We start from the raw sequence: 27,451 nt of genomic DNA on the forward strand, positions 1-27,451 counted from the left end.
CCTGTCCAGGTCCCTCTGCAGTGCCCTCCTACCCTCCAGCAGATCAACACTACCCCCCAGCTTGGTGTCATCTGCAAACTTGCTAAGGGTACACGATCCCCCCATCCAGATCATCAATAAAGATATTAAACAGAACTAGGCCCAACACTGATCCCTGAGGGACACTGTGAAATGCTTTATATTGCTTGAATATTGCTCTTTAAGCTTTTGCCAAATCCCCTTATTATCTAAACTTTGCCAGTAAAAGTGTGTTATTTGACCTCCTGATAAACATGTGCAGTGTGTTCTCCTGTGTGCTCTCTCAAGTTATTAAAGAACTGAGGGACCTTTTAATAAATTTGGCCAGCAAATTTTTGGAGCCTTGTATATTTTTTAAAGTTAAACCCCTTCAATGAACTCATAGCTTGAACCTGGGGTCTTACACATGTCTTGAGGAGGCATCAGGCAAAGCGTTGCCAGCTGGTCGAGGGAGGGGATTGTCCTACTCTGCTCTACACTGGAGTGGCCTCAGCTGGAATATTGTGTGCAGTTTGGGGCACTGCAATATAGGAAAGTTATTAAGCTATTAGAGAGTGTCCAAAGGAGGGCAACAAAGATGGTGAAGGGCCTTGAGGGGAAGCTGTAGGAGGAGCAGCTGAGGTCACTTGGTCTGTTGACCCTGGAGAAGAGGAGACTGAAGGGAGACCTCATTGCAGTCACAACTTCCTTGTGAGGGGAAGAGGAGGGGCAGACACTGATCTCTTCTCTGTGGTGACCAGTGACAGGACCCAAGGGAATGGCCTGAAGTTGTGTCAGAGAGGTTTAGGTTGGATATTAGGAAAACGTTCTTCACCCAGAGGGTGCTTGGGCACTGGAACCCAGGGAAGCGGTCACAGCACCAAGCCTGACAGAGTTCGTGAAGCATTTGGGTGATACTATCAAGCACATGGTGTGACTCTTGGTGATGGTCCTGTGCAGGGCTAAGGATTGGACTCCATGCTCCTTATGGGTCCCTTCCAACTTAGCAGATTCTGTGATTCTGTGTAAACTTGAATTTAGAGCATTTCCTCAGCTATTCAGTTTCATTCAGTAGCAAAATACTCACATGTGCAGGTGTAACGGGAATCTTAACTACACTTCTGAGATGATAAGGATAACCTGCTCTAACTTCCTTAAACACTTCTGGCCCTTAATCTGTCACCCCAGTAATACCACACAGAGCTGCTTTGGTAGGATCAAGGATTAACGATATCCAGCTTTGGGTAGGCAAAGAAAATGTAAAAGAGAATCAATGAAGCATTTCTCTTTTTGCTGAAATTGATAAAGACAGAAAATCCTGAGTACTATTATTGATCAAAAATCATCTGTCTGCTTTTCTACAGAATGTTAGCTTCTACTTTTTCAGCATTTCATGTTTTAAATGTGTTTAAATGAGATCTCACTATCTTTCCCGTAATGCTGTAACTGAGGGTCTGGTGTCAGAAATCTTTATATAAATAGGACAACATGAAGACTTCCTCTGCATATGAACTGCTTATAACAGTCAGGCAGACTACTGTGTTTCTTCCCAAAGACAACTACAAAGCATATTCTATAAATATACCCATGCAGCTACCATAATAGAGTTATTCTAAATGCTGCTATTCATTTGCATAAGCCTCTGATATTTGGGTAGTAAATAAAATCACCATCTTGTCTTTACCTCAAAGACTGCAAGGCAAAGTAAGGAAGATAGCACGGAAAAGCACAACAACTTGATGGCTACTTATTCCTGTCGCATACAGATGACATTTTAAGGAACAGTAAGTAAAACGAGATGGGAAAAAATCCCAACAGAATTAACATTTCATACAAGTTCAAAACAAATTGAGAACTTTAGAGGATAAAATACATACAGAAACCAAAACAGCAGTGGCAAGGTCAGTACATACATAATACAGTGATGGTTAAAAACTGTTGAGAACTCAAAACCACTTTTAATCTACTTGTAAAACCAAAGACAAGATAATTTACAAAATTATACTCTGGCAACAGAAAACAGGAATATCTGTATTCTACAAAGAGATTTTCTGAATAATTCAAAGAAAAATTAAAGTAGCATTTTTTCAATACGTTTCTGCATAGAAACTGAGAATTATCTTGTTCAGTAAGACTGAAATTACAGTTCATAGTTTTTCCACAGTAAGATTCAGGTACTGATGAGGCATTTTTAGCAAGATTTAAATAGAAGAATAAATCACAAATTAATCTGTTCCATCCATATGTTTTTGTAGATGCTTCATAGGCATTAGGTAACCTTGTGAAACACATGTGCCCAAAACTTAAAAATAAGCAGACACTCCAGTGGAAACATGGTGAAATATCTGGTAAAAAGCAGCTTACCAACTTCTTGGTAGAGGCTTGAATTTCCACAACAGAAAGAGCAGTTTGACTCCAGTTCCTTTGTTCCTTTTACAACAGAATACACCAATCTGAAACTATTTCTGAGTTAATGCAACCAGGTAATGGCGAATTTACTTTCACATATATCCCACCTATTCTCTTTGGAAGGTTGAAGATACTGTATTAAGCCAATATTGTCAAGACAATACTTAGAAAACTGAAAACTTAGTTACTCTCATTGGCAGAGAAGATACGAAATTAAATGCTAGTGTTTGCTTTAAGTAAAATGGCAAACTGACCTACTGCAGTAGCCTTTCTTTGGCTTTAGCACCAGTGAACAAAAAAAATTCATGTACAGTAAAGAACTCTATTTAAAGGTTCCTTCACATTTCTACAAAACAAATATTTTGGGCTCATTACAAAACCTGCTTTGAAGTTTACCAGAAGAACATCACAAAGGAATCCAGACAGAAAAATCACTCACTGCCCTTTTAACAGTTAATCTGCACAACCCAGTATCTATAGGTAAGCAATATTTAAGGAATAAAGCCAGTGAGAGCCAACTTAGATTAGTAAAACCATTTGCTAGCATTTATTGATGCAAAGTACAGAGCAGTGTTATTCCCTATATATTTTACATGAAGAATTACAGAGTGGTGTATGAAATACAGACCTATGAAGATCTGGTTGTCACACATTCTTTCCCAATTCTCTAAACTAACAAGATGATCTGCCAGAATTTGAACCAGAACTGGTCTTATAAGCAAACATCAGTCTTTGTAGACACAAGTCCCTATAAAAAAGATCCATTTTAGTTATATTCAATTAGGTATAACAAACTGCAATAAACCACTCAAACCAATGCCAGGTATATCATCACAGAGCTGTAACAATGCCACTTTCCTATCCAAAATAAAAGAGACTGAAACACCGACATACAGAAAAATGTTGAAGTGAATGTTATCAACAGCAAAATCAAAAAATTAGATACAGCTTGCTAGAAGGGTAAACCTCTGGCCATTCATTGTTTCAAAGTAGTCATGTTCCCAAATTTTTACTACTGTATTCTTAATAGAAAAAACTACCATTAATTCTAGATAGAGAAAGGTCAAGAATAACCAGTGGGGCATTAGATTTAGGGGAGGCTTCCCTTCAGAAAAATTACCAGCATCATTTGAAAACTACAATCAAAGTGTTTCAAGGAAGATAAGAATGAAGACTTCCACAAAACATCCCAAGTTTTTTTTCAGTTCCTTAGGCATATTTTTTTAAACAGCTGTACCTTCTAAAGAATTTGAGGGAGTCTAATCTAGTGAAGAATCCTGGCCATGTATGAAATATACACATTCACTGTGTTCAACTAGTGACACTAAGTAATAACATAATTTCTGTCCCATTAATATTCTCTTCATCATCCTGCACTGACTCTTCTAAATAATGGTTATTACAGATGGAACCAAGACCAGCCAGAATAAACTGAATCAGCCTAACTTCTACACCACTATAAAAAGTGTCTCTGTATGAGAGCTATGAACACAGGAGACACACTCAGGAAGAAGAAATCAAAGCTCTGCATGCCAATAATAAACAACCATGCCCAGCTCAGACATCAATAAAAACAATATAACAACTATCTCATAGAAAGAAGGAGTGTTGGATAAATATTCTCACAAACTAAGTATTTGAAAGTCACCCTCTTCCCTCTCCCAAGGGAAACAAGGGCCAGAGAGAAAAGTTACCTGATCATACAGCAACTGCTTGGCAGTTAAAGGAAGCAAAAGCAATCATTAACATGAAGAGTTCTCAACATGAACACATCAGACTTTTATTTCCTTTTGAGTGTCAGGAAACAATTTAACTTTTCTCAGTGTTACATAGAGAGCAGACCTTATTACTTGTCATAGTTTGAAATTGGCCCCCCCTGAGAGGCTGGGGGGGCTCAGAGGTGATTGGGTGCCAAGACAGTGTTCCCTGAGAGCCAATCACCACTCATATTGTTCGCTTCTGCTCAAAATCATATATCACAGCCCCAGAAGCGGTTCGCAGTTCTGTCTTGGTTGTTTTGCTGTTGGTGTCTGCTGTGTGCAGGTGGAGAAGGCCAGGGGGTGGCTGGGCTCCTTCCCTCTCCCCCTCCAGGGGGAAGAGGGGAACCCTGTGGCCCCCCCCAACTCTGCCTAGGCCAGAGTTAGAGACAGCATTAGAATGAGTGCATGTTTGTGAGGGATGCGACTCACAAACAACTGGTAAGTGGGAGAGAGAGAGGCAGGCCCTGCGGCCAAGCCCTCTTCTTCTTTCCCCCCCACCTTTGCAGCCAAGCTGCAGAGGAGGGCTGTTTTTCCCTCTCGCTGTTTAGTGAGAGAGGATGCGAGGCTCAGCATTGGAGCAGAGCCAAGTGGACGGGCTGGAGGAGGCTCGATTGCAAGGGAGAAAATTCTCAGGCAAGAATTGGAAACAGACCCCCGAGAGAGAGGGGCCTGGAGGATGTCCTTGCAGTGATTTAAATGGAGGACAACCGAAAACCCAAAGGAGGAATCAACCTTCTAGGACGCAGACGTTTGATAAGCTGAACTACGCCGCAGCAGCCTACGAACCGATGTATGACACCGAAAGGGAGAAATCACACAGCAGCAGAAGAGCAAGGACACAAAGCTATCTTCTTGGACTTCATGAGGCGGAGAGACTGCAACAAACAATTGGAGCTTGGTGAGGGGGGGGCGTTCAGACCCAGAACACTCCCACAAGAGGGACCGGTTACTTTCCAGCCTTGAAAGGCTTCTTTCTGGACTAAAGTTAAAGGAAGGGGCTAAAAGGACTGACAGAAATGTAAATACATATATAGTTGCTTTTACTTTGTACAGTATATTTATTTGTGTAAATAAATGTATATACTTTCCCTTCCCCTATAGAAGCCTCTGGCCTGAAAGTTTCTCTCCGGTGTTAGGATAAATTGCGGGAAGGGGTTGGGGGGAAGCCTGGGAATTGGATTTTTGGATTTCTAATGTGGCTCAAACTGCCACACTACTCCAGGTAAGATACAAACAGAAGGTCTGGCAAATCTGTAGAATATACTTTGCCAGGACCATGGAAGTTTTAGCAATTAAGTCCAAAGCTACTGCTGAGTTTTAGAAATCCAAGGATACCACTCAAAGTCACCTCCTCATGTGCTCCATGGCACAAAAATGCAGAAAAATCCTAGAGAAAAACTAAAACCATTTATGAACAGCATCATGTCTTTTCATCACATTGTAAGTAAGGTGTTGCTTCAGCATGAAATTTAATGCCACAGAAGTGACTGTATCTCAATTCATTAGGGAAAAACATCTGTGCAGCAGTACATCATGAGGTATGGCAATTTCCATTTGAAAATCTTCCTTGGATGGTCTTGCACAATGTGTGATCCACAGTTCTTCCATCATGTTAAGCAACTATTTCTTCAATATGCAAAAATGTCTAGAGCTATCAGTATGTAACTAGAGTTACTAAATTTCCTATTTTTAATTCTATACAATTTTCACATTTGTTGACAAATACTTCAACCTAATTACACTTCTGTTTCCTGACTCTTGGGGACCTTAACTGTTCTGAAAAATGTGAATGTAGTCAGTGCATATAAAATGATATTTCCCTGAAATGGTGTGCTTGCAGTATTCCATATGTATAAAGAGTTTTAACAAAAATTCTACTTACACGGGGATGTTTTCAAAGGCATCTTCAAAGTTTTCCTGCAGAAGAAAAAAAGAAAAGTTCAATCTAATGTGTGAATGTTTTCTAACACAGCAGAAAGTTAACAGTACCAGACAGCACTTAATTCTGTAACATACAGTAATAATCGGAGTATTCACAATCTACTGACTGTTAAGCTTTCAGTGCAAATCATTACACAAATAGATTTCCTATGGGCCTTACTTACTTACTATGTCAGACTAGCATCAGTTAAATTAAACAAAAGACATTTTCCTTTTCAGATTCTGAAACTTCCACCATGTACAACACAGAACGCAATACAAATGTATGCCTCAGGAGTTTGTGCAGCACATCTGTTGTATTCAGGATGCACTAGCTGAACAGTATATCTACACATGAAAGAAAAAGTGTTCTATACATGTAACTGATAAGCAAGTTCACCAGAGTATACATACTAGGTCCAGGATGCCTTACAGTTAGTGTGCATATACAGCCAGCTCACACATTAATGGCAGTTATGTGAACAGCTTGGTCCAGACATCTAGAAGATGTTTCTTTCCACCTAGATTCAAAGCTCTTTCAACCTAAGTTCAAATTTCAAATTAAAATAAAGGAAGATATACAAATGTAAAAATGAGCAGAATGGCTCAGCTTGCAGGTCACCCATTTCTGCATCCAGTTTCCAAAATTGGTCTGTAGAAGTGTGTAGCAAAGACAAATGGGCAAACAGTCCTCCTTCAGACACTCCTCTCCACTCCACACTTTTCAGCCTTTGGAGACTCTGAGAACTCCAGAGACACAGTTTGGCATCTGGTGATTCAGTAGGTCTCTGTTCCAAGTACCAGTCTAGTTTCCTCAATCCCATGTAGACTCCCTTTAATTCATGAGTTCATAACATTAGTAAGGAATTTCACAAGTCCGCCAACCATTTTGTGCAAAATAATTGCACAAAATTATTTCTCCTTGAACCTGGTTCCTAATGCCTTTGCTTAAAAATCCCTAGAATTGTATATTCAAAAGCAGTGAAAGATCAATTCATACTTGCTCTTTCCTTGACACTTATATTTTAAAGGTCTTTGTAATATCATTCAACTCATCTCTTTTCCAAGTCAAAGACATCTACCTTACTCAGTCACTCTTCAAATAGAAAATATTTCCTACTTATAACTGTGTTTTCCGCTTTTTCTGTAAGAAAAACTGGAAGCATGATGGAACAGATTTTTAACATATCCCAGGAAGAGACCTAGAAGAGACTGACCCCCACCTCACTACAACCTCTTTTCAGTTATTTGTTGAGAGCCAGAAAGTCTCCCCGGAGCCTTCTTTTCTCCAGGCTAAGCAATGCCAGCTCCCTCAGTCCTCCTCACAGGATTTGTGCTTCAGACCCTTCGCCAGTTTTATTGCCCTTCTTTGGACATGCTCCAGCACCTCAATATCTTTCTTGGAATGAGTATTTCAGAACACAGTATTTCAGGTGTGGCCTCACCAGTGCCAAATAAAGGGAGAACTTGGCAGCAGCCAATGAAATGATCCTCCTGATCTAAGGAGAACTGAACTGAGTTTCAAAAAGCTGAACAAAACCAAAAGGAACACCCTGAACAGAAACCCTTACCCCTGTCTCACTCCAGATACTGAGATGTCACCAGTGTTCTAATAAAGTCCTTCTCTGAAGACTGGTTGCCTCCTCTAGTCACTTGTAGACAAGAGGAGAAATTCAGCAAAATAAACAAATAAAAAACACTTATGGGTTTTTGAGCACACTTCCATTTCTCCTAGGATAACAAACTTGACAAGCAGCAAAAGTCAAGGTACTTTTAACTGTCATGTACTTAATAAAGAACAGTAACAAGCAGAAATTTACAGAAAAATGCAAAGATATCTGTGACATGAACCCTTGTAGGTTCTTTCCAAACTTTGTACATGAGCAGCACCTACATACAAGAAGAAATGGAATGAAAATTTGCATTCTGTCTAAACAAGTACCTCCTCTGCCTGGCTTCCTCTGAATTTTGATCCCTGTTATTCACACTGGTCAAATGCACATTTAGCATAATGAAGTACAGCCTTGGTATTTTTCCTCACATACCAAGGCACAGGGAATAGTCACAGTCTCTCACGAGATTCCTCAAGGGAGCTAAAGACATCACTGAAGGGGACTTCTATGCTAAAAAAAAAAAACAAAAAACCAACAACAAAAAAACAACCACCAACTAACCAAAAAACACCAAACAAAAAATCCAATCCATAGTCTTTTTCCGAAGTTTCCCATGCATTCCCATTCCCACTGCATGTAAAATAGGTATTAGAAAGCATTCAATTTGATGTCTTGGTCCTACTTCTCCTGACTCACACAAGTCTGCAGTTGTCTCTACAGACTCTCATCATCATGGCTGGGCTTTGCAAACGAAGATTTGGGAAGGGCTCTACCCACGTTTGTTGCAAGCACGTTGGTGGCTAAAAAGGCAAATACGAGATAGACACGTCCGGTTGCAAGACAGGCAAGTCCGGTTGCAGAAGGCACAGCAGAAAGACTCCTTAGGTGGTAAATTCTGCAAGGCATGATTCTTTCTGTGTTGTCTTTTCTCCTCAAGGGTGATCCTGCGTGCTTTCTCAAAAGCATCAGCAGTGTTACAGATGGTGTGTCTCCAGACCTCCCAATTGGAGGCCAGAGTAGACCAGTTATGGTGGTCAATATGGCCAAGGCTGAGATGTTGTTTTAGGGAGTCCTTGTATCTCCTCTTCGGGGCTCCTCTCTTGCAGCAGTCGGTGGCAAGTTCGCCATAAAGCAAGATCTTAGGGAGGCGGTGATCCTTCATCCTGGAGACGTGCCCTGCCCAACGCAGCTGTGTTGTCAGCAACATGGTCTCAATACTTGTGACTGCTGCTTGTTCTAGAACAGATGTATTGGTCACATAATCTGACCAGTGGATGTTTAGGACTGAACGGAGACAGCACTGATGGAAGCGTTCTAGGAGATGCAGGTGGTGGTGGTAGATGACCCATGATTCAGATCCATATAAGAGAGTAGACAGCACTATGGCTCTGTAAACACTGATCTTTGTGCTTTTCTTCAAGTGTTTATTACGCCAAACTCTTTTATGAAGCTTTCCGAAGGCACTATATGCCTTTGCTAACCTGTTGTCTATCTCTCCGTCAATCTTACCATCCGAGGAGATGAGGCTACCTAGGTAATTAAACTGCTGGACTGATTTGAGCTCTGATTGGCCAATGGTGATGTGGGGATGATGGAAGACTTCCTGAGGTGCAGGTTGATGGAGAACTTCTGTCTTCTTTAAGCTGACTTCCAGTCCGAAGAGCTCAGCAGCCTCTGCAAAACAGGATGTTAAACGCTGCAGAGCTGCTTCTGTGTGGGCAACAAGGGCGGCGTCATCAGCATAAAGCAGCTCCCGGACAAAATGGTTGAAGGTCTTGGTGTGGGCCTTCAGTCGCCTTAGGCTGAAAAGGCTTCCATCAGTACGGTATCGGATGTAGATACCGTCCTGATCATCGAAGTCTGCTGTGGCCCTTTGGAGCATTATGCTGAAAAAGACTGTGAATAGGGTAGGAGCAAGAATGCAGCCTTGTTTCACGCAGTTCTTTATTAGAAAGGGCTCGGAGAGTGTGCTGCCATATCTGACTTGGCCGCGCCGATCCTCGTGGAGTGAGATGATCATTTTAAAGAACTTGGGGGGACAACCTAAACATTCCAAAATCTGCCACAGACCTTTTCTGCTCACAGTATCGAAAGCCTTGGTGAGATCAACAAAGGTTACATAAAGACCTTTGTTCTGTTCCCTACACTTCTCTTGCAATTGTCTGAGAACAAATACCATGTCTGTGGTACTCCTGTTGGCTCTGAAACCACACTGACTTTCAGGTAGAATTCCTTCTGCTATAGCAGGTATTAGTCTGTTCAAGAGTATTCTTGCCAGGATTTTGCCAGCGATGGAGAGCAGAGTAATACCATAGTAATTTGAACAGTCTGATTTAACTCCTTTCTTCTTATACAAAGTGATGATGACTGCATCTTGAAGGTCTGATGGTAGTTCGCCTAGTTCCCAACAGTGCATCACAAACTTGTGAAATTTGGTATGGAATGCAAGGCCCCCATGTTTCCAGACTTCGGGTGGAATTCCATCAACCCCAGCTGCCTTGCCAGTTTTCACCTGCTGTATGGCCTTGAGGGTTTCTTCTAAAGTGGGGGCAGTATCCAATTCATACTTTACTGGTTGTTGTGTGATGGACTGAATTGCTGAGTCTTGGACCACATGGTTGGTACTGAAGAGAGTCTGAAAGTGTTCAGACCATCGATTCAGAATGGAAGTTTTATCTGTAAGAAGCGTTTGCCCATCAGCGCTGAGTAGAGGGCTTTGTACCTGGTATGTAGGCCCATATGCTGTTTTCAGGGCCTCATAGAATCCTTTGTGATCACCTGTATCTGTGCATAGTTGAGTTTTTACAGCTAGATCGATCCACCACTTGTTCTGGATGTCACAGAGTTTCTGTTGGAGCTTGCTGCATGCAACGAAAAGCTGATTTTCTTGCGTGACAGGATGGCAGTGCAAGGTGTGCTTGGTGGGCAGTTGTCTTCTTCCTCAACAAGTCCTGGATTTCTTGATTGTTTTCATCAAACCAGTCCTTGTTCTTCTTGAGGGAGAACCCTAAGGATTCTTTGGAGGATCGCAGGATGCTGTGTTTAATATGGTGCCAAGTTGATTCAGGGGAGGAATCTGCGGAGTCCGTGGAAAGGTTTTTGAGCCTAGTTTGAAGGTTAGCCTGGAATTTCTCTCTTACTGTGGCTGAGATTCCCTACAGAATAGAGAGAATATATAGAAAAAAAAAAATGCTGGAAGCACTACAAGAGAAGTATAGCCATTTTCTACTCCAATCCATGCCCATTACAACAAAAGTTATATCATTCTAAAATGTAAAGAAAAAAAGAAAAGACTGCAACTGAAGTACCTAGAACAGCTCCTCCCAGATTAAGTTCTAGGATTCATCATATTCCTAACAAGATAGAAAAGGTTTGCAAAGTACTCAGAACATATTCACTTGTTTCCAGTAGTCTGTTAAAATATACCTGTAAATTAAATCTGTTTGACAAAAAAATTGAGTGAAGTGTTACATAACATACACAGCATCTTAAAGACCTTAAACTATATTTAGTATACAAATGTATACAGGTATGCACATAATATATGCCAATATAAAAAATAAAATCAACTGATTGATAAAGTTTATCTATTCCTCAGAGTACAGAAGCAGCCCAAAACTATGGACACTTTCACATTCAGTTAAAGACTAGTAAAGTTCTCATTTTCAAGTGCTCATTCCAACAGTTCAGCTTCCAGCTGACACAACTGAAATGTCACAACCAGTCTCCAGAGGTGCTTGCTCATTTCGGTCTACAGTAAAGAAGACTACTGAACTCAAAAACAGTTTTACTTAGCACCAATGATGGGCTGCTTCCCTCGAGATTGAAGCTGTGTGCAACTACATCAGCCGTATATGTGACCTCCAGACTTTAGCACAGTTATCACAGGAACACCACTTCCATTATCTGAATGGCTGGAGAGACTGAGGCTGATGCAGTTCTTCATTTATTTCCTTCACCTAATCCAGGTTTGTCCTGCAGCAAGACCCAAAGGTCCTGCTTCAGTATGTCCATGTTATAACAGCCACCCACATACAGCAGAAAACTTCAGGAAATACGAACTGCAGTTAAATCCACAAAAAGGACAATAAAGCCTTTTTTCAGACATTCTATCCATAAAAAGAAATACATTAACGTTTAAGTCAGTACCAAGAGAAACAGTTTAACAACTATATGCCTCAGTACAATGATGGCTAATGCTGCAAGCCATAGATTTTTACTGCACCTTTTCCAGAGTACACGTCAGTCCAACAATTTAAAACACAGGAATAGAAGTAAACGTGCCACTAGATGGCATGACAAAAATTGACTCAGGCTTTTCCATAGATTTCAGAAAATCATTGACACAGGATTTAACAAAATAAAGCTGTTTCTTGAATCATTTTTTTTTTCTGCTTGATAACTGCAGTATTTCACATCCTTATGATGCATCAAGATTCAAGCAGACTTGAAAACAATTAATTTTACACAACTTAGAGATACTGATGTTTTGCAAAGCCAAGAAAGTCAAATCTGACAGACGTTTGTTGCCCTCCTTTGGACACTCTCTAATAGCTTAATAACTTCCCTATACTGCAGTGCCCAAAACTGCACACAATATTCCAGCTGAGGCCACTCCAGTGCAGAACAGAGCAGGACAATCCCCTCACTCAACTGGCTGGCGATGCTGTGCCTGATGCCCCCCAGGACACGGTTGGCCCTCCTGGCTGCCAGGGTACTAATGACTCATATTCAACTTGCCATCGACCAGGACCCCCAGGTCCCTTTCCTGGCACTGCTTTCCAGCATTTCATTCCCCAGTCTTTATTTACATCCAGGGTTGCCCCATCCCAGGTGCAGAATCCAGCACTTTACTTTGTTGAACTTCACATGGTTGGTGATTGCCCAGTCCTCTAATTTGTCAAGGTCTCTCTGCAGGGCCTCCCTGCCTTCAAGGGAGTCAAGAGCTCCTCCCAGTTTTGTATCATCTGCAAATTTGCTTAGTGTCCTGTTGCCGGAACAGAGAGATTTCTCTGTAGGCCTTGTTTGCCATGGAAGTGACAAGCTGTATTGTTTATACTTATAGGCTGCGTGAAAATATGTGATGTTTATACTTGTTAGCTGTGTGTCTAATTATAAGGTTTCAGAACATAATATGTTCATAGTAAGAAAACCTTGAGAACCTAGAGATAAAAGTACACCTGCAGATTTAGAAAACCCCTAAAAGCAGATTAATTAGAAAGAGGTTTCTATGCCAAGAATTATTTCAGGTCGCATGGACAGAGCCTCAGATCCAATAAACTGAGAGCATTAGACGCATGCACAAACCGAGCTATCCAATCATCTTGTTGTGAGCATGTACCCTGAGCAAACTAAACTGTATAAAAGTTAAATGATTTAAATAATAAATGGGACATTGCTTTGATCACGTTGATCCTGTTGCTATGTCTCTGAACCTCCTCATCGATAGTGTCCCTTCCAGTCTTGCACCCAAGCCATTTATGAAGATGTTGAAGAGCACAGGGCCCAAGATGGAGGCCTGTGGAACCCCACTAGTGACAGGTCACCAGCCTGATGTCACCCCATTCACTATCACCCTCTGTTCTTGACTCCTCAGCCAATTGCTCACCCGCTGCATGATGTGTTTATCCAGCTGTGTGCTGGACATTTTGTCCAGAAGGATCCTGTGAAAGACAGTGTAGAAAGCTTTACAAAACCAAAAAAAATTACTAATTGGGCAGAGGAAAAAAAGCCCCACCAAAAGTGTTATCTCAAAAATACAAAGATAACATGAAGAAGACTCATATTAATTCAACAGACAAATGAGACCAAATAGGATAATCATGAAAAAATACTACCCAGAATTTAATACTATTGCTACACCACATTACCTGTCCAGTCACAGCTTTATTTTGTCAGTACTAAACAGAGAAGAGTTTTAAGATTACTTGAAAAACCATAAAGTTAGCAGTAACACCTCTCCTTCGAAAGCCCACATATTAGGATAGTGCAAAACATGGTAATCTATGACAACAGTTAGCAAGCACATGCACTTTGAGATGCCTTTGTCAAAATTTTATTTGCATACGGACACATCTAATTATTTTTGTACTCATTTGTCTTCCGTAATTCAGGCCCACACTTTCCTTCTTCTCAAAAAAGCAATCAATTCTAGGTCAAATCCTGCAGCTCCGTGGGAAACTCGGATACTAGTCTGGAAGTCACTGACTGGATTCTACAAAAAGAGAAAGAGGCTTCATTGAGAGATCTATAATTTCTCAACCCAAGAGAAGGTATAACACATCTTTCACTCTGTATAGCAATACATTTCACAGGACTTAAGGGACTTCAAATAAATCTTAGCTGACAAGCTCAGAAGCAACTTTCTAAACTCAGAGGAGAGGTATCCTGCCCCTAGCAAAAAGCCCACAGATTCAGATAAAATAGCAATAGTATGTATGTTGCATATGGGAGTATGGATTAAATGTCTTTTCCCTTGTCAATATGGAATACAGAAAAACATGTGACTATGGAATAGAGTAGAGGAGGTATAAGAAGAAACTGACCTACAATGCTTATAATATGAACAGAGATTACAGAAGAAAGACCTTCCATACGGAAGGAAAACAGTTTCCAAAGAGTTTCTCTAAATCAGCTGTCCATTGCACAGTTTTATTACCAAATGGCACAGAATATAAATATATATATTGAACAAATAGAAGTAAATACACTCTTTTTTTCCTTTTCTGTTATGCAACTATGTGAATATTCATTTCTCCTTAGCTTTAGCCAGGACTACATTAAAAATGATTCAAAGAAAATGGCAACTAAGAATTTTAAATTCCAGGCCCACAGGAGTGACAAATTAAAATCACTGTGCATTTAAAACTTACTAGACATTATAGCAATATGAAAGCTCCTCAGAATATTACTCAAAGTTACCAAACAACACATGTTATCTCTCCCCTTAGTTGACTTGACTGAACTGAGAACTGCCGCCAGAGGCTGGAAAATACAAAAAACCAGCAACAGAATTAGCAAAACTCCTAGAAGTGCAGCTACACAGCTGACTCAAAAGTCCATTGTCAGTTCTCTGCTCAAACACTTTATATGTGCATTATAAAAATACTGAGATTTTCTTAGTCAAGCAGACACTGAAACTTTAATTAAAGAATTGCTAGAATAACCCAGAGTTACTGTTACAGCAAGTAACAGGAAACAGAAGGACCTCAGTTACCCTAAACTCGTTAATGTGTCACCAATCTCAGGTAGAAAAACAAAACAGAAACAAAATCAAAAACCTATCACCAAACAAAACAAAACAAAATAAAAATTAAATTTAATTAAGAATTAGAGCAGACTTGGCACTGTTGAAAAAAAAAAAGGTGATCTGAAAATACTGAAAAGCTTTCTTGATTGAAGGCAATGTAAAGCCTAACACTTTAGACTTGACAAGCCATTTTTTAATTGTTACACCCATTTAATTACTAAGAGGTACCTGTTAAAATATACACTACACTAAAAAGTAGCTGAGTAAACAAGAGAAAAAGCAGTTGTCAGTGGAATTTCATAATTAAATTTTTTCTAAACAAATTCCTCCAAGGCTTCTTTCCTTTCAACAGGATTTTTAATCAATACTCTCAAAACACACAAAAGGCTAACAAAATGTTCAACTATAAAGAATTTGTGACATACAAATCAGAATACACTCCCTGTAAGTGACTGGGATCATAGAGTAAATCAATCTCAAATGAAGAGATGCCCATGTAAATTCAAGGAAATCATACACACAAGTGGATGTTGTATGGAAAGCAACAATACTAAGACAGAAAGACCATTTTGATAAGAAATTCGACACAAATTCATGTTGTTAAGGTGAGCCTTAACTTGCTATTTTCTACCTTCTGCAGATTAATTTTTAACATCCAACACCAAGATGATGAAAATGGTAAAATTCTGTACTTTCTTAGAGTTCAGCTTCCTTCAATTTATCAATGTTGATAAATACGTAAGAAAATAGAAAAGATCCCATGAAAATAGCGCAAGAGCCAGAACACAGGACATTGTAAGAGCTACTTAAAAGTTCATGCTTTTTGATTCACCAGATGCAAAACAGTAGAAGTACTTACAATCTTTGGCTGCTATAAACAAGCTCGCAGCAACAAAATCAGTACTAGACAAAATATCTTTGGTTCTTGTAAACATTAGTTTTCATAACGTCTTTTTTCCCCTGCATCAAGTTCACATTTTTCAGGCAGAGTGCTAACTACTGAAGGACTCCAATGAGAATAACCACGGACACCATCTCTTGTGTCTCCAAATTACAAGTCTGAAAAAACACACAATCCTACAGTTTAGCTAAGCAAAAACTGCTCGGTTTAACATCAGCCAGGTTTCGTGGAACTGATGTAGTTTGTTACACAATGTTACACAGTTATCTGTAGTTCTGACGTTACTCTGTGGAGCATTTGTTCAACTCAATTCCCAGGCTACAACTTTCAGCTGAAGATGCTTTTATGCTACCAAATTTACTGTCAGAATCCCTTTCATAGAATCAAACCAATAATGCAAGTACTGATTCCTTTTTGAGTAGTTTCTGAACACTGTTGCTTCCCAACAAAAGTACATTCTCCTTATAAAATATCTGTTTCACAGATTACATGGATTTAATCTTGTTGTTTTAACCAACACCTGCTTGCTTTCACCCTCTAAAGCAGTCCACTTGTTGCAAAATGTGTAACACATCAAGGTTATCTTCTTCCCCTCAATGATGTTAGGATGATCTTTGACGTTTTATCATTGTATACTTTTAAGACAGATCAGCAGGAAAGAAGACAAACAGATAGCAGCTAGCATCCCTTAGTCAAGGAATTTTTGGAGCTAACATGTTCTAAAGATGAAGTAAATCAAGATATTGTTGTATGTCAGTAGAATAAGTGGTAGTTAGCATTCCCCACTCAAGGACAACCTGGAACTAACAAGCTTTAAGGATGTAATGTATGTCTATGCATATGTTGCCATTTTGGCAAAAGACTCAAGGTCCATGTATCCTATAATTGACCTACTTTCATTACAATACTAAAAATCATGCCTACAGGTAAAAAAGACCCCTGCCCAGGTAAACACCATTCCCCTGAGGATGTGTAGAAGTTAGCTAGGATTATGTAACTTGTATGGAAATTACTAATCAATCCTAATAGAGGGGCTGTACTTGGGCAGTCACTAACACTGAACTTCTGTGTATAAATAATGGCATGGAAAGTCCATGCCCACGAGGGATGTGCTTGATTTGTGGAATGCCGCTGAGCACCCAACCTTGTATTACTCCAAAATAAATAAGTAATCAATGTCTCTCTTGACTATGTAATTATTGGCTTATTGCACATTGGGTAATGCATCTGATTTTTGTGGACAACACTCTGAAGCATTAAATATAGAAATGACTACTTCACCAAAAGGAATGATGGAGATGAACAACAGTGTGAGCTCATTGGCCTAAAGTTGTGTAAGTTTAGCTTGTAAAACTACTCAGTTCAAAATAAATATATTCAGTTATGAATTTTTTTTTTTCATCTACAGTAACAGCAGCAGGGTAACAAACCCAGATGTTAAGAGAGAAAGCAATTCTCAGCATTACAGCAGAACCCAGAAGCTAATGTGTCACGTCTTGAGCTAATTCATAAAGTATTGATGTAAAGAGTTAGTGTTTTGATGAGCCAAATAACATTTAAATTTCATTTCAAAAATATAGATGCTTTTCACTTCCTAATATTTATGCAGAGCTGAAAATACTTTGCAATATAAAGAGCTTAAAAATCCCAAGTTTTTAGCTATCATTTCATTAGACTTGACATAGTAATTTCTTATAGAAAAAAGCAGTTTACTTTACAAACCAACAGAAAAATAACCTGGAAATTAAAACTACACCTTAATGTTTATTGTCAAAAAGAAACACTGAACATGAGAGAAACCTCATTTCGATGTTATCTTGGCAGAGAAACAACTGAGGGAGCAGACCAAGGAAAAGATACTGCTAACTCTTCGTCTCTGTCACCTACACTTGCTTTATTTGACACTTTGACACCAGATCCCAGTATTAACAATTAATAGCCTAGGAACAGAAACACATGGAAAACACTAAGTTCAAAGGGGAAGGAGATGATGAAGCTCTTACAAAACAGGAAAATTATTTCCCCTTGCCAGAGATAGAAATAGCCTTGAGGCAGCAAGAACGGAACGGAAACGCACAAGTTCTGTTCTACACAGTACAACCAATTTCCACATAAAAATAAAAAGTGAAATTCATTTCTCTGAAGGACAAAATGTACATATTTTTGTGCTTACATATTATTTCAAACTTATTGGTTTGAACTGCAAACATATCCCATCTGCTTTTTAAAAATTGTTTCAAGATTATTTGCTTAAAATATCAGTGTATCAGAATGGACAGATAGTGGTGACTGTTTTGGAGGAGCTGTGTTTTGCTAGATGCTTTCCACTGTAGATGAAGAAATTCTGTAGTCAGAACAAAAATCAGGCTTGGTGATTCAGATTTACTTATTCGATCTCATATAAATAGAACATGCTGCATTTGAGACATTTACTAATACAGGTGACTTGGCTGGGGGTCATGCTTTAACAGAAAACCAAAACCAAACTAGACAAAAACCAAAACAAAACAATTAAAAAAAGACACCAAAGAACATCAATTCCCAAACCACACCCACATACCAAGGAGAAACCAGGAGTTGCTAAGGTAGAACTCAGCTTTGCCAGAAGTTTGGTTAACCAAAGAACTGCTGAACAATTAGAAAGCCAAACAAACTTCAGCATCATTTAACTCAAAAATGAGATGTCAGTAACCACAAGAACAAAGGTTGCTCCATTATGGTTTGGAAAGCAGTGGCCTTTCAATGCAGCTGGTCACAAAAAATTCCCAGAAGATACAGGAAAACTGAGTCTTAAAAAAAACTACCCTCCGTTTTTTACAGAGAAGAGGTATTTACAATGAAAGCAAGTACTATAATTAAATGCAGCTAATCAACATGTTTTAAAAAGTGGAGAATTTCTACTTTGCCTTCCACTGCATGCAAGGCAGACTATTCTTAAAATCACACTGTATAAACCAGAGCAGGACTGAGAAAAACCTCAACTGAAGGAACTACAGTCAGCAATGTCAGATGTTGGTCAGGTCACCTACATACCAGAGACAGCCACAAAATGAAGGTTTTTCTGAACCTGCTTGTAAAGACACGGGACAAGGCAGTCACACTTTAGTTAACTGACGTCAGTCTCACCCCAAACAACTGGTTGAGCTTCTACTGTTTTAAATGACATCTCTCCCTTACTGAAAAGTGGAAATAAGCAGAGTCAGTTACACACTCAGCAAGTAAAGCATCATGACATGCAAATAGATGCTGTCAAGAGTTACTCATGTTCAGATTCATATCCAACATGCTGCACATAAAAGTAAGAGTACAGTTTCAGATAAAGTTGATTAAAACACCAAGCCAGCTTTTCTTATTGTTTACACTGGTACCTTCCTGCCATTTGCAGTTGTTTTTGCACAAAAAGCACTGCTAAGAGGTAGAGGAATAAGATAGTGGCACAGAACCTCACTGCTGCAATAAAGCTTTGTTCTTCTTGGTTGACCACCTTTCCTGTCCATCTCACACACACCTCCTTGGACATCCCTGAGATCAAAGGAATGTCATGTAGTTTTCCACGTGGTACCAGAAAGAAAAAAAAAAGGCAACAGAACAAACAAACCATATACTCAATCAGGAGTTCAACATCCACTACAATCACACCAGTGTAGACTCCTCACTGAAAATCTCTATGGAAATTGTATCTGTCACTATTTTTGGTCAACTTCACTACATAAAATTGACTGCAAAACAATTCTAAACTGAAAGGTAAATACAAACAGATAACACCTTACCTGGATACATCTTCCTTCTCTAACTGTAAGAAGAGAGATTTGAGAAGAACGTGAAAGCAACTAAGGAGCCTGAGAAGGTAGAGAAAATACATAACCATTCTTCTCAAAATAGATACTACACAAGGGAAAACACTGTTTGTCGTCTCTAGTCATAAGAAAGATTATTCCATCAAATTAATTCTTCTTGCAGCAGACATGCCTCTGAGTATTGCAAGAACTAATTATTGTCAAGCTCATTAGCTTTTGTAAAAAATTCAGTATCATCATTCAGTCATTTCACAGAAATTGCATAAAAGCCCACTGAAATCAAAACAAATTTTAGGATGCTGTTTATTATGCCTATAAAGTTGGCAAGATCTTTTTTACATCCTTCTAGACCTAATTCTTCCAACACCATAACCAGTAAGTACTACGTACATCCATATTTTCCAGGACACTGGACACAAGCATGGATGAGATACCACTGTAGAAAGACAAAGCTGGTAAAGACTTTCCTACTTTTAGTCACATGGCTTAACAATTTGCTAACTTTTAGGAAACTTCTATTGGCTTCCAAACAGATTATTCAGTTAATATTTTTCATTCAGTAGAAGAGGTAAAGACACAATGGGAGATTTCAGAGACACAAGCAGAGGGTACTTTCAGCTAACTGAAGGTAGAGCAACGGAAACAGAACAAGTGTTTACTCTCTTAACTTGCTTGTATGCAGTCAAGGCATGAGCTACTTGGAAGTCACTGGTTTACATCCCTGCAACTCAAATCAAAAAGCTTGGTCTTACCAATTCTGGCAAGGTTAATATTTCACAGCCAGTAACTTATCATTCATTCTATTCAGAACTGGCCATCTCTCATCCAGTTTAACTTTCCATGACTGGATAACCTTCACAGAAACTTCAGTCTAATCAAAGGATCAGTAGACAGTTTGCTGCTAATAAAATGGTATCACTTCAAGAGAGGATGTTAGTGCATAAGAAGCCAAGATGGTTGTTTGCACTCACTTGAGTCAACACAATGTACCAAATAAAATAAAAGTTACCGTAAAGGAGAAAGAAAAACATGGTTGGAAGATCTATTTGACAAACACCAAACGACACAGATCTTCTTGGAGCTGGAGAATCACGACTCTTCCTGTCTCACAAGAGTAGCTGTATTTAGCAGTCTCATCTAACCTTCTCGCTTTCAGTCCCATATTTCAATGCTCCTTATGTGACTGATGAGGCAGAACCTGACAGCTTTTATTTACATATATCTCACACATATCAGGATAGATCAAACACAAAGACACAGCTGAGTCAAGCTGCAATTACAAACTGACAGACAGTCTTGACTCAACATAAGAAACAGACACAGTGGAGTCCACTTCCAGTAAAGGAAAAAGGGTAAAATAGAGATAGCTAAGAGTACATTGTGTTGTCCTGAAATTTACTAGGCAATTTCATGTAAAGATCCTTGATACTTACTGGTTCTGTAGATATCTAAAGGTACCAGGAAAAACCTTAATTATGGTTCACTATGCACTTATCAGAGACTCATCCAGACAAAAGTAAATCACAGCTCCCTCTAGAGAGATACTTCGACAGTGTTCCAGAAGGCTTACCTATAACAGTGTAATCAACAACCCTAAAGAAGTCTCATTACAGATGTACTACTTTGCAACTGCTGATATCCATACTTTTCAGAGATGACCTCAAGCTGAGGAACAGAACATGTTTACCTCGTACTAAAAATGATTCAATGCATGATTTGCCTATAACTAATAAAAAGAGATGAAAGGGGCATTAATATGAGCAGCTTCGGGTTTAACCTTACCCTGTCTTCTTGAGGTTAAATACACTCCTCACTACGCAGCTGGTTACTCAGTTATACAGAATGCAACAGCAGTTGCTGCATATTTAGTACCAAAAAGTTCTATTTTATAGTGAAACACAATTTAAGTAGTTTTTCTTAACTGGTTCATTTCCTTTAAAAGAAGGTCTTGCTGCAATAGCAGTAATTCCAACAACCCTATTTGTGATAATGTGATTCTCACTTCAGAATGTCAAAGCCTCTACAGATATTTTCTGATCTATCAGCAGTCCTAACTGCAATAACAAAAGAGACCTTTAAAAGTCAATATTATCGAGAGTTATAAGTGGCTGTAATACAGAATTAAAGCAATGACTTTTATCCAGAGTACAGCTTGTTCCCTCAGTTCCATCTCTCCTAGAAAAAACTTTTTTTTTCATTATAGAAAAGCATAAGGACACAGCAACTTAACCTCATTACTAGTATAAAATTAATTAATTATTAACTGATTTATACATGTGTTCTAGAGAGTTTGTTCTTTTCACCAGGAAAAAAAGCCAGACAGACGGATGAACACCTAACACAGAATACAGTATCACATTCAGACCAAGTGTCACATTAAATTACACTAAGCAGAATCAGATCTTGACTTAACCAGCCAGTAAGCTAAAGTGTTAGTTTTTCCTACAGGAAAACATCCTCATTTGAAGTTATGAAGACTTGTTTTGTAGAGAAAGTGGACTACTTCAGTTTCCTCAGCATCTACTAGCCAGGTGAGCTAGGAAAACCCTAAAGATCTGTGTAAGATGCCTCACTATGCTGATTTTGGCAGTGGTAAGGCTAATTTTCTTCACAGTGGCTAGTAGGGACTGTGTTCTGGATTTGTGCTGAATAAAGGGTTGACAATATGAAATATTCTTGTTATTGCTGAGCAGAGCTTACACAGAGCCAAGGCCTCTTCTGCTTTTCATACTGCCACACTGGCCAGGGGGCTGGGGGTGTTTAGGAGGTTGGGAGGAGACACAGCTGGGACAGGTGACCCAAACTCACCAAGGGGATATTCCATACAATATGACATCATGCTCAGTATATAAATTGAGGGGAAGAAGAGGGAAGAGGGGGGACATTTGGAGTGATGGTGTTTCTCTTCCCAAGTCACCGTTATGTGTGATGGGGCTCTGCTCTCCTGGGGATGGCTGAGCACCTGCCTGCCCATGGGAAGCAGTGAATGAATTCCTTGTTTTGCCTTGCTTGTGTGTGTGGCTTTTGTTTTCCCTATTAAACTGTCTTTATTTCAACCCACCAGTTCTCTACCTTTTACCCTTCTGATTCTGTCCCCCATCCTGGGTGAGTGAATGAGCAGCTGTGCAGTGTGCTTGGCTGCTGGCTGGGGTTAAACCATGGCATGCACCTAAAAAGACTCTTTACCAAATCCACAATTGGTAATTCTACATCTCCATAGTACTTCCAATGGGAAACTCACGTTTTGCCATAGGACCTTAGAGTAGCCATTTAACAGTGAATTACTATTCATTACTTAAAAATTACTATTCATGACTTTAAAAAAAAACAAATAAATATTTTCCAGTCCTGGAAACTTACTGTGTTTGCATAAAGCAAAAAAAAACCAAAACGTGACACAGACAGGAAGTTAGTTAGCTGCCCCACTGGATTTGCTAACAACAGTCCTAAGGAAGAGAACCTTGATAAAACATCTTCTTCCTAGTCCATTATTTCTTGGCGAAAATAAAATCCAGTGGGATATATTCTACCTCTATAATCACTATAATGACACTTGCCTCAACTAAAGCCAAAAGGAATATTTGTTCTTTCTTCTGCTCACCTACTACTAGTTACAGCTAAGTATTCCTACTCACCTACCAAACACTATACTTTTTAGAACAACCAGTACTGCCAATAGCTGCCAGACACACCAATTCCTATCTTCAGAAACAGGTTTTCAGCAAACCTCCTCTCTGTTGGACGACAGACTGTCCTTGTACACCCTTCAATAAGAGGATTTCTGGAGAGCAAGAGTGTGTGTGATGTTGATTTCTGGGGAAAAGAAGAAATCAAAGTAGTGCTGCATACCCAAACACTGGCTTGCAAAAGTTTATATAACACTATTATATTGCACAGTGAATGCATAAGAGAAGAGGAATAAAAAGATGACACACTTACTGCTTCAAAACAAAAAATATCATTGCTACTAAGATATTAAATTATCTTGCCTTACTATTTGGTAGCAATATTACTTCCTCACTGAGAATAAGACGACAGGCAAATCTTTACTTGCTTGATAAGAAAATTTTACCTTTAGCACCCCGCGTTTGGGCGTGAGTCCACAGGTCTGTGATATTTACTTACTATGGACCTAGCTGAAATGTTTTTTGAACTTGAGAGGGTTTAGAAAAGCAGAAATAATTTTTAGCACTCCCACACAAATCCTCACATTTCTGACTATTTAAGCACACCCTTGACCAACTACAGCAAAGGGTGTTGGCCATGTCCAAGCTCTAATCAGAACATCAACAGCAGCAGAAATCAACCTCTGAAAGCTGATTCTCGGGTCTTTACTTGCACAGTTTTGCTCCCTTTTCAAAATGAGTGCAATGATCCACCATTTCTGTTCCCTCTAATATAATATTTTTTCTATTAATCCATGAGAAACAGCATGTGTTAAAATTACTGCCCAACAGATGGACATGTGTGAGGACCATATTCCTACCAGCCTGCTACCAGCAACTGCGATCTTACCTCCACCTTCTCTGCTGGTGCCACACAGGAAGAGAAAGCCACACTACTTGTAATAGCAAGGAAAGTTTCAAATAAGTTGCTATGGTTAGGCAAGCTATAGGAGACTTACTTAACAAGACAGGAGGCATAACATCGGACATGCTTATCACCTACTCCTATATTGAGTCATCCTGGTCCGTGCTGCTAAGTAACATGTAGTCTGCCAAGAAGCAACTAAGTTCCTTTTCTCTTTCAACACACAACCTTTTTGCCAAGAGAGAGGCCCAACAAGAACCTTTATCCAAACCATGGCATCAACCTCTATCAGTTCCAACAAGCTCATCAGGTCTAGAGGTTTTTCCTAGCACACTGGGATCAATGTCAGCAAACAAAGAACAAACATTTACAGAACCAAACATGCTTCCACAAAGTCATAATTCTCACATAGATTGACTGGAATGACAAGAAGCAATCCATCCCCTTTAAGTTTATGTACAAAACAGACCTGTCTTTCCATATAGGTTGCGGATGAAACTGAACCATCTTTCCAGGGCCGTGGATGCCCGAACCCTGGCAGAGTTCAAGGCCAGGATGGATAAGGCCTTGAGTAACCTCATCCAGTGGGAGGTGTCCCTGCCCTTAGCAGTGGGTGTTGGGACTAGATGTCCCTTGCGACCCCTTAACATGCTTCGATTCTATGATTCTACAGTGGATGGCAAGCTTTTAGCTAAAACTACCAAGACAATTGTACCTGTAAAGGCAGTAACTTCCACTGCTAGAAGTAAAGGCTACATTAAAAGATATTAGATGCTACTTCCCACAACAGAATAGCAGAAGTTCAATATACAAACAAATCGCAAAACCTTAAGAAGAAAAGCTGATTCTTCCTTTCAGTTCTGCTATTTTCCATCCATATGCAAATAAATATCACATCACATCCCTCTCGCAAAAAAAAAAAAAAAAAAAAAAAAAAAGAACCTCAGGAAAGAGAAGTAAAGCAAATTTACTTCTCAAATTCACTTCAGAGGTACTAAGCTCTCCCAGCTTATATCAGCTCTGCCTCCCTAAGAGCCATCCAGTGTTTTTCATAATAATCCTACCTCTTCCCATATCCCCTGGACCTTTTATCTTTTACCCTGAGGAGAAACAGCACAGAGGTTAACCAAAGTGAATATTAAATAAAAAAATTTAATTGGAACACTACATACTCCTCCTTTTCCTCTACAGAAAATAAAGACTTGGGTTTTTATCTACCTAGCTTTCAAATTTGGTCACAGTCAACCAAGGGGCTTAAACACATGACTCTAGGAAGCCAAATAAGAAATGAACAACAAAAATAAGCCATCTTGGAACCACAAAGGTAATATAGAATTGCAGTACAAGTCCTTACTTTGAATAGAAGTCACAAGGAAAAATAGTACTTCTCAACGGGTATATCCATAGGTAAAACAAAGTTTATTTGAACTTAAGAACCTCAGAATCTCAGAAGGGGAGACGTCAACCTAATTTTATTTAATTAAGAAGAAATTACTAGTCATGTTAAGTTTTCCCATTGTCTCATCTGTGCTGCTGAAATAGCTTATCCCTCATCTTAGATATAGTTATGCTCTGACAGTAGGCAAAACCAACAAAGAACCAGGAAAAACACATGAACCATATGCCAAAGCACAAGACTTTGCAAAAAGCAGACAAAAGAAGCACAAATCTTACTTCTTCAGTTGACCAAGGTATACTTCTCAAAGAAATAAAACTATACAGGTCAGATTAGGATGTTTAAAAACAATAACAAAAAAATCATCCTTCATGAGAGGAAGCACTCCCACTATCCCTTCCCAATTCTGTATTTCCAACATATTCTTCAGTTTTTACAGTAAAAAAGGTATCACAGTAGCTTGTTTCCAGCCTCCCAAACTCTCTGTGGGAGTGCAGCTACCACTGTTTCTCACCACTGAGACTCTTCTTCCAGGTTGAAATAACCAAATAAAACTTGTGAAGAGTCCTCAGCATAAGCATAAGAGAGAGAACAGCCGCTGCTGCACAGTTCTATAATTTATTCTAAAGTGCAATTATTATATTAAGCTTCTGATGTAAAGAAGCACAACCACTAGCAAGTTCTTTGATCATAATGCAGCAGCTGCTACAGCAGTGGATGAAACTCTTGAGTACTTAAACCAAGTACTAACCGGCTTTTGAGTTAAAGACGATGCTGATTTCATTTGAAATTAGCTCTGAAGATAAACTGTCCAGGCTGATAAAGCCAGCCTACACAGTGTTTATCCCTGCTTGGGCAGTTCAAGAGAGTACAACATGCATCATAAGACCTTCATTACCTACATTTTCCTTAATAGCTTATTTTAGAGATGAGGCACAGATTAGCTGAATTGATCAAGCTGTCCTTAATACAAGCCTGTCGTGGTTTGTACCCACGACTAAGCCGGCAACTATGTACCATGTAGATACTTGCTCACCCCACCACACCTCACACTCCTCACCCCTGTCCCCTCAGCAGGGCTGTGTTTCCACCTCAAAGCAGTCAGTTCTAGGCATACCTGACAGCTCTCCAAGTGAAAGTGACTGTGGCCTACATTCTGCTGCAAAAGGGCTTAGGAAAAATGCATTAGCAATATCAATTGTTGCATACCACTTGGCTACCTTTGACTCCAGCCCTTACGGAGTACGGCAGCTCTCAGCAGCAATATGACTTCATTCAGGCCACGATAGTCTACTGTTAGTCTCCACGCTCCATTAGATTTCTCTAACTGCCCCTATGGGTCTATCAGAGGGTAAGTAGGTCCTGCTGATCCCTCCTTGACTATAGAGTCAACAAATCAGCTTCTGGATGAGAATCACAGAGTCTCTGCTGATGTAATACTGATGCCAGTGTACTCTTGTGGTAGCAATCGGCAACTGTTCCTCTCTGACCTTTAGCAGCTCCACAACTGAAGGATCCTCCAAGAAACCAGGAAAGGTAGACAGCTGCTTAGTTTTCTCCATCTCCAAGGCAGCAAGATCAAAAGTGCACTGGTACCGTTTTGGGCCCTTGAAATATTCTCTCCTAAGCTCACCTGTGACAGGGATGCAGGGAGACTCTGTGACCATCAGAGTAAGGTGCTTTTGCCACTCATTCCCAGTCAGACTTACTACAGTGTCCAACACAGTCAGCTCTTGGGATGTACCTGTCATTCCAAATATACAAATGGGTTCTGCCTCTTTATAGTTTGATGGCATTAGAGTACACTGTGCACTGGTATCTGCTAGAGCCTTGTATTCCTGTGAGTCTGACATGCCAGGCCACTGGGTCCACAGAGTCC

General features: G+C 39.6%; 1 protein-coding gene and 1 long non-coding RNA gene across 9 annotated transcripts in view; both read right to left on the reverse strand.

Annotated features, from left to right (window-relative positions):
* TTC39B (tetratricopeptide repeat domain 39B) overlaps window positions 1-27,451 on the reverse strand; it is an 86,153-nt gene that overhangs the window by 46,157 nt on the left and 12,545 nt on the right. For 5 of the 8 annotated variants that reach the window (XM_032675345.1, XM_032675342.1, XM_032675344.1 and 2 more), the window contains exon 2: window positions 6,049-6,083. The exons of the other annotated variants lie outside the window; for them this stretch is intronic. In XM_032675345.1, the coding sequence (XP_032531236.1) occupies window positions 6,049-6,083 (35 nt within the window). The remainder of the gene's footprint in view (window positions 1-6,048; window positions 6,084-27,451) is intronic. 8 annotated transcript variants of the gene reach the window in all.
* On the reverse strand, window positions 13,739-14,659 carry LOC116780397. Its single transcript, XR_004354455.1, has 2 exons — window positions 14,572-14,659; window positions 13,739-13,913 (listed from the first exon to the last, which is right to left on the reverse strand). It is a non-coding gene; the product is annotated as an uncharacterized LOC116780397 (long non-coding RNA).

Source organism: Chiroxiphia lanceolata, chromosome Z (assembly GCF_009829145.1).
Source record: "Chiroxiphia lanceolata isolate bChiLan1 chromosome Z, bChiLan1.pri, whole genome shotgun sequence".
Classification (NCBI taxonomy): domain Eukaryota; kingdom Metazoa; phylum Chordata; class Aves; order Passeriformes; family Pipridae; genus Chiroxiphia; species Chiroxiphia lanceolata.